This window comes from Gekko japonicus, unplaced genomic scaffold (assembly GCF_001447785.1).
Source record: "Gekko japonicus isolate JY-2015 unplaced genomic scaffold, Gekko_japonicus_V1.1 scaffold2541, whole genome shotgun sequence".
NCBI classification, from domain to species: Eukaryota; Metazoa; Chordata; class Lepidosauria; order Squamata; family Gekkonidae; genus Gekko; species Gekko japonicus.
This window is the reverse complement of record NW_015167131.1, coordinates 104,246-114,166: the sequence shown is the minus strand read 5'-3', so window position 1 is coordinate 114,166 and position 9,921 is coordinate 104,246. Positions and strand designations below refer to the sequence as shown.

Genomic DNA, 9,921 nt, shown 5'->3' with positions numbered 1-9,921 from the left:
AGACTGTGGGGCGAAGAAAGAGAACGGGGGGGAGACAGAGAGCCGGGGGGGAGAGAGAGAGACTGGGGGGGGGAGAGAAGGGGGGAAACGCCGCTGCTGCTCAGAAACCGCTCAGAAGTCAAGGCCAGTGTGAGGAATGGGGGCACGGCAAGTGTGGGGGCTGAGAAGGGGGGAGGACCAGGATCCTGAGAGGGCGCCCCGGGTCCCAACGTGTCCTTCCGCCCCCTCCCCAGCCGCCACCCACACCCACCTTCGGCTATGCCCCATGAAGTCATTGCGGTCTCGGCTGGCGGCCCCGAGGAGCCCGGCCCGGCCAGGAAATCCAGCGCTGACTGGAGCGCCGACTGGACTCTGCGACCGAGCCACCGCTCAGAAGCCAAGGCCGGTGTGAGGAAGGGGGGCACGGCAAGTGTGGGGGCTGAGAAGGGGCACGGGAGGGGGGGAGGACCAGGATCTTCAGAGGGTGCCCCGGGCCACAACGCGTCCTTCCGCCCCCTCCCCAGCTGCCACTCACACCCACCTTCGGCGATGCCCCATGAAGTCATTGTGGTCTCGGCTGGCAGCTCCGAGGAGCCCAACCGGTCAGGAAATCCAGCGCCCCGGCGACATGGCCGGGACTTGGGGGGAGGGCGGCGGGGGGAGAGGAGCCGACAGGCCGGTTCCGCCTGCCGCTGAACCCACCAATTATAACCCTCGCCGACCACCATACCCTTGCCTCCCTCCTTCCCTTCCTCCTCGCCTTCTGACTTTAAAGCTCCGTTTGGAGCTCTGCCCCCCCCCCGCAAGTATCGCGGGTCCCCCTCTTGTTTCATATAACTTTGTTGTCCACAAAGGAATTCTTGAAGTTGTAGTTTGATGTGTGGTACTGTGGGTACTCGAAAAAGAGGGAATGACTGTTATACTAGCTTCAGTGAGTAGTAGAGATCTGGTCTTCATATCCTAAAGCACTATGTTTACGTGAGAGGTTTCTGTGCATCATATTCCTTAGAAGACAAATTGAGTTCTTGTTTTATTGTATCACTGAGTACTAGGAGAGTGTCTGCAGTGGTCAATTTATGTGTGTGTGATTTTGTATAGATACTGGATTGGATCCAACCAGCTTTTGTATTGATGAAAAAGGCCAGTGGGGTCTCCAATGACCCCTAAAAATGCTATGATGGGCTTGCACAAAAGCCATGTGGGATGGAGACCATATTAAGGAGGGGAATTGGATGAGGTTGAATGAAAAAGCTCACAGGATCTAATCCATTGCTAGTAAGCTTGTATAGGATATATCCAGGACCATAGACTGTCTCAACTTTTGCTCTAGGCCTGTATGAGCTTTTTAATGCTAAAACCCAAAAGTACTAAGGTGCCAGTGTTTCTGTGATGTCTCTTAGCATTTGCAGTGGCTATCTGGACAGCCTTGCCATTGATACAGTTGTTTTTCTACTGCTTTTAGTCAAATTTTGTCAAGCCTGCCCTGGGCTCTGGGGGCCGACCCTCCTGTGGCTTTGACGCCTCAAGGTGGGGGAGGTCCAACGGCTCTGGGAGATGAGTGTTATAAAGAAGAGGGGGAGTGTTGGGGCCTCAGATAGGTAGGGGACGGAGTTGAACGCCACTCCATAGGTCCCTCTACCTCCATGCTTCGGTTCCCCAGCCTCTCAGCGTCCTCCCTGGACTCCTTCTCGCTCTCTCTGCATCCAGTGGTTCCGAGCATGTCCTTCTTCCCCGGCCCCTTCGCTTCCATCTCCTTTATACCCAGCTCCGTCTCCCATCCCCGCCTCCCTCTCATTCTTCCCAGCCCCGCCCCCCTTGATAAGCTCCAACACCTTCCCCGCGGCCAGGGTGTGATCATAGCTATGCCGGTGGTGTGGTTATAGGGCTGCCGTCAGCCTCTCCATGGCACCATCGGCCTCTCCTGCTGCTCCCCGCAGCTCCGTGGTTGGGCGGGGTCAGACCGTTGCATCCCGGCTGTGCTGACGGGGCAAGGTGAGGCAGGGTCTTCTCAGTCTGCAGGTTCTCTAGGTGAGTTGGTGGTCATTGGGGTCTCTGGGGGGTGTGGGTTAAGTCCCGGGATGCCTGAACAGGAACAAATTTATTTTATATTTCCATTTCTCCCCAAAATAAAAGGTATTCACCAGTCTTAGGGATTTTTCCCATTCCTTGTAGATGCCCCATTCAAGGGATTTGCACTCCTTCCCTGTCCTCACTTACCAGAGTTAGCACTTAGTAACTCGCTGTGTAAATTTGGCATGATTGACAAAGGTTGAAACCCATCCAGAAACTGCAAAAGAATTAGAATTTTTCTCAGAAGAAGAAAATGCATAAGTACAACACAGAAAGGTCACAAAATATACTTCAGGATAAGAAGAAATGTACACTGCTTTTTAAAGTGATTTAGAAAGTTTAGAGAGAGAGAGAGAGAATAATGTATTATACATTTAATTATACATGTAAGTTGTTGTTTTTTTAAAGGAGAAAGCATTAAAGAGTATAAATAATGGGAAGTTAATAGCTAGGGAACTGGGCAGAATCTGTTTGCCACTACTAGTGGAGCTGAGCTATTTGAAAATAGTTTCTGGAACTTCACAGTGCACACAGCCAAGCCAAGGCCCTGGGAGATGAGTGAATCCATTAATCGCTGCAAAGCAGCTGCCAGCTCTAACTGGGCACCTGCTAATATTTAAGCCAGGGTGGGATTTTTTTTTTGCATTAGCGGGAGACAATTTTATTCCTCTCCCATTGAGGCTGTGGACATTTTATAAACGTGCACTTGCTCCTCTCTACAAGAACCTGAAGCTAATCAACATACCATATTAGTTCAGTCGGTATTATTTATATGTGTATATGGTGGTAACTTAATAATAGTTTACCAGTTTAGTCCTGCTAACATTTCTAAACATTACTTTGAATGGGCTTCTTAATAGCTTCATATTGACCCTTGTGGCTGCATGAGTAGTTAACCGCATTAAAATTCTTGCAGTCTTGCTTTTTCAAATAGAGTTTGTTCAGAAACATTAACATGCCTTGTGGTATTTTCACTTCTTGTCATGATGAATCTAGTAATTTAGCTCCTCTTTGTCCTGTGTTTCTTTGGCATCTAGGGCCAACAGCTTTCCTCTGCCTTCGCCAAGTCCTTCCCGAAGGGATGACAGACATTACAGTGATGGGGATTTGCCACCTGCCAATGGGCCCTGTTGACGCCGCAAGATAAGTTTAGCTACCTAGGAGAATCACAGGTATTTTTCTTCAGCAACCACAGTTCTAACTTATGACACATGTACAAAACATGTGGTATGTTACGGAACCAGCATGTATTAATTTTTTTAAAAATAGGATGCAGGAACTACAAGCTTAGATCGTACTCAGCCCAGACATTCACCGGGTGGTCTTGAACAAGAAACTGCCTTTCAGCATAACCAGCTCACAGAGTCACTGGGATAAAATAAAATGTGAACATGTGTCCCATCCAATGCTCCCTCTAAGCTCTGGAGTCTTGTGAGCAAAAATTCTACTTGGTGAGCTCCTGGCACTAAAGTTGTGAGCAAGCTATTTGGCTGCTGCATAAATTAGTTTGCTCTGGAGCCATCCTTCCTGAGCTAAGATGAAAATGTGTGAGCCAGAGGCTAAAAAACTGTGAGCTAGCTCACACTAACTCAGTTTAGAGGGAACACTGGTCCCAACTTGAACTTTTCTTAGGAAAGAAATCTACCTTTCCCACCCCCGTTCAGATAATCCATTTGATGCCCTCACTGATTTTCCTGTTTGCTTAAATAAATTGTATCTTCATATTTCATATTTTGTAAGCCACTTTTGATCCCTACTGGAAAGAAAAGCAGGATAAATACTGAAATCAATAAGAACATTCAGATTCTCTCAAAAAAGGCAATGAACAGAAATTGAAAACTGCTGGGGAAAATCTTCCAATATAATATGTAGTCAGGAAGTTATCAGTGGATACAATCTGAATGTGCTGTATTTGCTTTATCATTTTTAAGCCATAACAAAGGAATTTGGTACTGGTAGAATATGAGCACATCTCACTGGCTGCTTATAAAACTAAACTGTCCATGGTTTTTAGGTCACTCCCCTCTCTCAAAATGCCTAGCCAATTGAAACCAGGCCAGTGATAGTTAGGTACAAGTAACTTTTGAGATGAGAACAAGCCTTTTGAACTGCAGTCCCCTAGCAGACCATAAAAGTATCAGACTTCTATCCTTGTGTGAATAAAATGTATTGGGAGTGTTAACGAGTGACAACAGACAAAACAAGAACAAAAAAGATTTTAAAAGCATTGGCAGTTTTCCATTTTGTTTTGCTGCCCATTCTAAAGATGTCTGGTGTTGCAGCTTGAAGTTCAGTTTAGCTTCTTGAACAGTCTTTATTTCTGGACCGTCTGCTCCGGTCTTGTCTAGAAAAGCCCTCTGCAGTGGCATTTCCTTTTTGCTTGGGTCTTATGCTGATCCAACTGCCGCGCTCTAATCTGCTAAAGAAAGGTTTACAAGGGATCCAGAGAGAGTGCAAGAACTGAGACCAAATAGATTTCTGATGCCTTTTCTCCCTTGAAATCTGTGACTATGTTTTAATTTGCCTGTCTAGCATATTTCCAAGGAGAAGCTAAGAAATGCCTGCTGTTTTGCTGTGCAAATATAAAATCCTTTATTCAGACCACTTTGCAACAGTCAAAGCATAACCTCATCGTATTTGTTTATCCTTTTGCCTTGCTCCTGTTCGCTGATGCTGTCCATGTCTCAATAACACTAATAGCTTTTTGTTAGCCGTAATAAAGTTGATTCATGTCCTGGGAAAAATGCAGCCAAGCCTGGCTGATCAGTAATATTTTAAAACCTCTTGGGATTCTCACCCCCTTTTACTTACACACACACACACACACACACACACAGAGAGAGAGAGAGAGAGAGAGAGAGAGAGAGAGAGAGAGAGAGAGAGAGAGTAGGCAAAGTGAATGGGAACAATAATCTCTTGGTTGGGTTTAATTCCAAAGGGGCCCGTGGATACAGTTCAAACTCTAGGAGGTTTTCTAGGGAGAAGGTTTCACAAAAGGCACTTTGTTCCCTTTTGGGACGGATGCCACCAAATGGTAGAATTCATTTCTTAATTATTTTTCAAGGGCTGTACTGTTTCCAGCTTGCTCACTTTCACACAGATAGGCTTGGTCACATAGATATGCTTGGAATTACAAGAAAGGGTGGAGCCTTCCTGGGAGGATTTGCTTTTTGTGCATGGCATGGCATGGCTTGCCCTATCTGGTCTCTGTGAGCCCAGTCTTGTTCCTAGGATACCTTTGCTTGGCCTTAATTTATGGAGCTTGCTTTATTAGCTCCCCCCCAACAGCCAAGATCTACCTTGACATTCCAGCTAAGCTTCTTTCTGCTCTGGCCAAGACCAGCAGTTCAAATGAACTCCAGATAAATGTTAGAAAAATAAGTCTGTGCTTATGAGGGCTGTAGCGTGCTGAGCCTCTGCATTACAAAGAACACTATGAGAGTTTTAAAAGGGGGACCCATAGCTATCAGGACATGACACCTTGGAGCTAAATGAACTGTAAAGCTGGGCTTATGGATGGTTATCTCAAGGGGAAGGGAGACAGAAGTAAGAGTGAGAGTCCACATAATATAGAAATTCCACAAAGGCCTGCAGACAGTGTAACCTCTCCACCTCTGTCATGAAATTATCTATTAAATCTTCATGAAACAAGCTAGTAATAGATACCAATCACTGCTAATGAAAATGAAATCTGCTTCTTTTCTGCAACAGTATTTCAAGGGGAATGTGTTTTTGACTCAAGGTAATCAGGGTAAATAGCCTTTAGCCTTTTTAACTTTCATCCTAGATGGAGTCATTGCAGGTATCCTTAATGAATGACATATTCTCTTGACTTTTACTGTGCCATTGGAAGGTAGCAAAACAAATGAAGGCAAATCAATAGCAGGGCTTTATCACAGAACAAAATTTAAGTCATTTGTAACCAAGCCATAAAAAGAATTTACTTTCTTCAGATCCTAGAGCACAGGTCCCCAACCTTTTTGAGCCTGTGGACATCTTTAGAATTTTGACATAGGGTGGTGGGTGGCAGGCACAAAATGGCTGCCATGGAAGGTGGAGCCAACCACAAACCATAACTCTCATTGTAACTCTTCAACCTTTCAGGCAGAAACTCTGTTAAACAGGATGAAATGAACATACTGTTAAAAAATTTTATTGCACAGACACAGTTTACCTTCAGTTACACAGTGAAGATTTAGCTGAATGGGAGTGAATCCAAAATGTTTTTGATGAGCAGAGGTTCAAGCACGTAGGATTTCTCCACTATACTCACAGGAGCTTGGGTCACAGCATACCATTAAGGCATTCTTTGAACCGTAAAATTCCAGAAAGCGTTTTGACATGCCCGTACATTTCTCATTTTAAGCCAAGTTACATTTTATGGCAATTAATGCCTTTTTGTATATATGTATTCGCAATGAAAGCTGTAGTTGACAACCTTACCTATATGTGTTTGTAAAACAATTTACATATTTCTGCATGGGCAGAGCTCTGCATTGATAACCTAAAACTAAATTGCAGTACTGTAATTAATAGATACTTTATATTTTAATGACTACTTTAATGGTATGTTGTGCCTTTTTAATAAACCTGATTCGTGAAATTTTCGATCCTAACTACTGTCTGTAGTGTGGCTTTTTTGGGGTGAAGTTTATTTCCCTGAAAATTTTTTAGTACATGAAGTTCTGTATACAGGATTACGCTGAAACTCCATGGGGGGGGGGGCATGCAGTCAGCTCAAAGGATCAGAAGTTCTGGATAATTGGATGGCTGCATCTCTGGTTGACCTTCCCAGTAATGAGCTGAATGAAAATATAATGTGCTTCATGAAGGAAAAGAATGGTTCCTCAAAATGATGCTGGAATCTAAATGTTTAGAGTAATGGCTAGAACCTGTGCTGACACACTAAATGCTGGAAGGCTGAAAGAAACTATTGTGGCACTTGTATCTAAACCAGATTCAAAAGGGGAGAAAGAGAGACCCAGTGGAATCTTTGTCCCTTTAGGAAATATGTGCATAGTCCTAACAGGAGGAGCTTCTGAAGGTCCTTTGGGCTTATGGGTGGGAGACTAATAGAGGGCATTTTCATAGAAACCTAACATGGTTGTTACTTGTACTTTACCTACATGAATAGACAAGCTAACACTGTATCTAGACCTGCCCTAGCAGATGGTACTAGGCTGCCCTAAAATTTAACAAGCTCTTTGTGTCAATCATCTCCGGTACACTTTTCAGAATACGGAGGTCTTGAAAATTTCTTTTCTTTTCTTTGTTTTGGATAAAGTAGGATAAAGTTTACGTCTCTGACAAATGTATCTGTTGGGCAGAGGTTTCTGTTTGCTCTCCTAAAAAGTGTTAGGAGGGGGGAAAGAACCATGATGTAATACACGATTTATCTTAAAATGGGGAGAAATATAGTGTTATGCTGGTCCCTAAAGTTATCCGACTGCATTTTCTACTGATTTCTGCTTGCCTTAAGCATTTAAGAGTAATAAAATTGCAAAGTAGACGCAGGATAGGAAAAGGGACAGAAAAATACTTGTGTGTGTGAATTCTCAGGAGAAGGAGAATTTAATAGGTTGGTTATTGCAAGAGCTAGCATTCTGTGAGGAACAAAGCAATGTGGAATTTTGAGTTTATTTATTTAGAATATTTTCGGCCCTGTCTTTTGACTCCCAAGGCAGCTTACAACCTTGGGGAAAAAACCATACTGTGAGATATAAGGACAGGCTATCCCAGTTTTGAGGCTGGGCCCTCCATTTTACCTTTGCTCACTGGAATTTTCCTTTCTTCTGCAGAAGGATGGCCCCTGCATTCAGTCTCCATATGGTGAAAACTGTCCTGAATACATAGCAGAAGAGACAGCAGACACCTTTGCTTTTGCTGTACTTTTCACCTGTATCTAAGACAGTCTGTTCCTTCTTCCAGATGTATCCTTTGTGAATATACTGCTTGTCATACCAAATGAGTTATTTGCTGATCAATCACTTTACTGCTTAAGGTTGACAAAACATCTTGCAAAAAATCAGTCACTTGCCTTTTGAAATGTGGAATTGCTAAGTTAAAATCAAGACAGGATCACAGTAGAAAAGGAGAAATATGGGTGTGAATATGGCACTGATTTTCAAGTTGACAGGATTGCTGAGGACTCAGTTTGAATAATTCAGTGTGAATGAGATGAAGAAATTACAGAAGGGGAAAATTACTCCATTAAGTCACATATAAGAATAAAAAATTAATTTAGGGTTCTTTAAAAGAAGCTGCCTGTGTAGCAAAATAAATAATACTATGCAGTTCTAATATTTCTCAATTTTTTTGTACATTGTAACCTCATAGATGAGGCTAACACTTAACAATCAAGAGTCTGCAGACTTTTAAATCCAGTTCATGTTGTGAGTTCCTGCAAGTCTTATGCCTTAAAAATCAGTGTAAAACAATAGAGATGTTGAACCTTACAAGACTTTAAAGAAAGAATTATGCATTTCTTTCTAGCTTGAGGCAATTTCAGGTTAAAACTGCCTGACTGCAAGAGCAATAAAGTAAAGAAATATTATTCTTGAAGGGGTACAGAACTCATTCATGAGCCTATAGAGGTGGAAGGATCTTGCCCAGTCTGGACTCTCTGTCCAGTAATTTTGTGTGTCTGCGTGTAATGCTTAACTATAAATACATGAAGCTGCCTTATACTGAGTTAGGGCATTGGTCACCTTCCTCAATTACTGTCTACTAGGACTGGCAGCAGCTCTCCAAGTTCTAAGACAAAGGTCTTTTCCAATGCCTACCACCCTCACATGATTTATTTGGACTGAAACTCCTGCTAGCCAAGCATATGTTTTATCACATGGGCATGGCTTACCATGTTACTTACTGCAAAGTAAGCAGTAAGGGAGTCCTGTGTATTTACCCCCAAGTGTGATTGGTGGACAGCAGTAGATAAAGACTGACAGAGCATCTCAGTTCAGGAAGCACCAAAAGGACAAAAGAGTCCTCCACATACTGATGGCATCAATCCAGGGTGGATGCTGTTAATCCCTCCCTTAAATGCAATAAATTGTGTTGTGTGTGTCTCCATCGTACCATACAGATATTTTCCCTTCTTTTACTCCAGGCCAGTAATGATTGCAACTGAAAAGCTTTTTGTGTAGTCTTTTGTAGCTGTTGAGACCATAAGTCACTAACTTAAGAACTAAATTGCTTCCATAAAGGCAGGGTCATGGAAACACTGTGTGGAAAACCATGGGAAATTTGTATTTACAAGAAATTACCCAGTGTCATTTGGTATGAGGTGCTAGTACTTTACAAAATAAACATCCCTTGCCCCAAAGTTGTTCAGCTCTGATCTTAATGGTATTTGGAGAATCTTTTAAGTGAAGGCTAATTCCACAAGACTCCCAAGTCACCTACCATGGAATCTTTGTGGCTATTAGCAGAGGCATAAATTAGCATCCTTTGTGCTAGCTCTGGAAGTGGATTGGGCCAGTGGCTCTGAAGTTAATCCCCCATTTTCAGAAACAAAAGAGGCTTCTACCTGTGTTGGTTGTTAGGTTCCCACTCATGCCTGGAGACTTACCATGTGAAGATGAGTGTATGATCATTAATAAGTAGTTAAGACTGTGAAGTTGGTTTATACTAAAATCCATGCAGACATTTCTATAGAAATTAGCTATATTGCTTCTTCTGATTATTTTCTACAGTTGTGTCTGTGTTCTTTGATGTTTTCTGACCTGTATGTATGCAGTCAATAAAATAATGTCTGGTATTCTGGTGTTCTAGATTGTGGCGAATCTATAAATTCCAAAATCCTTCACCATGCCTACCTGTTGGGCAATATTGCTGGCACTGAAAGAAGTGGGTGAATGGAATCTAACAGGG

At 43.1% G+C, this 9,921-nt stretch overlaps 1 protein-coding gene across 1 annotated transcript in view; it reads left to right on the top strand.

Annotated features, from left to right (window-relative positions):
* TRIM44 (tripartite motif containing 44) overlaps window positions 1-9,701 on the top strand; it is a 126,355-nt gene extending 116,654 nt beyond the window's left edge. Inside the window, exons 5-6 of the mRNA XM_015413043.1 lie at window positions 3,087-3,221; window positions 7,848-9,701. Of these exons, the coding sequence (XP_015268529.1) occupies window positions 3,087-3,183 (97 nt within the window). The 3' untranslated portion in view covers window positions 3,184-3,221; window positions 7,848-9,701. The remainder of the gene's footprint in view (window positions 1-3,086; window positions 3,222-7,847) is intronic.
* The last annotated feature ends 220 nt before the right edge of the window (window positions 9,702-9,921 follow it).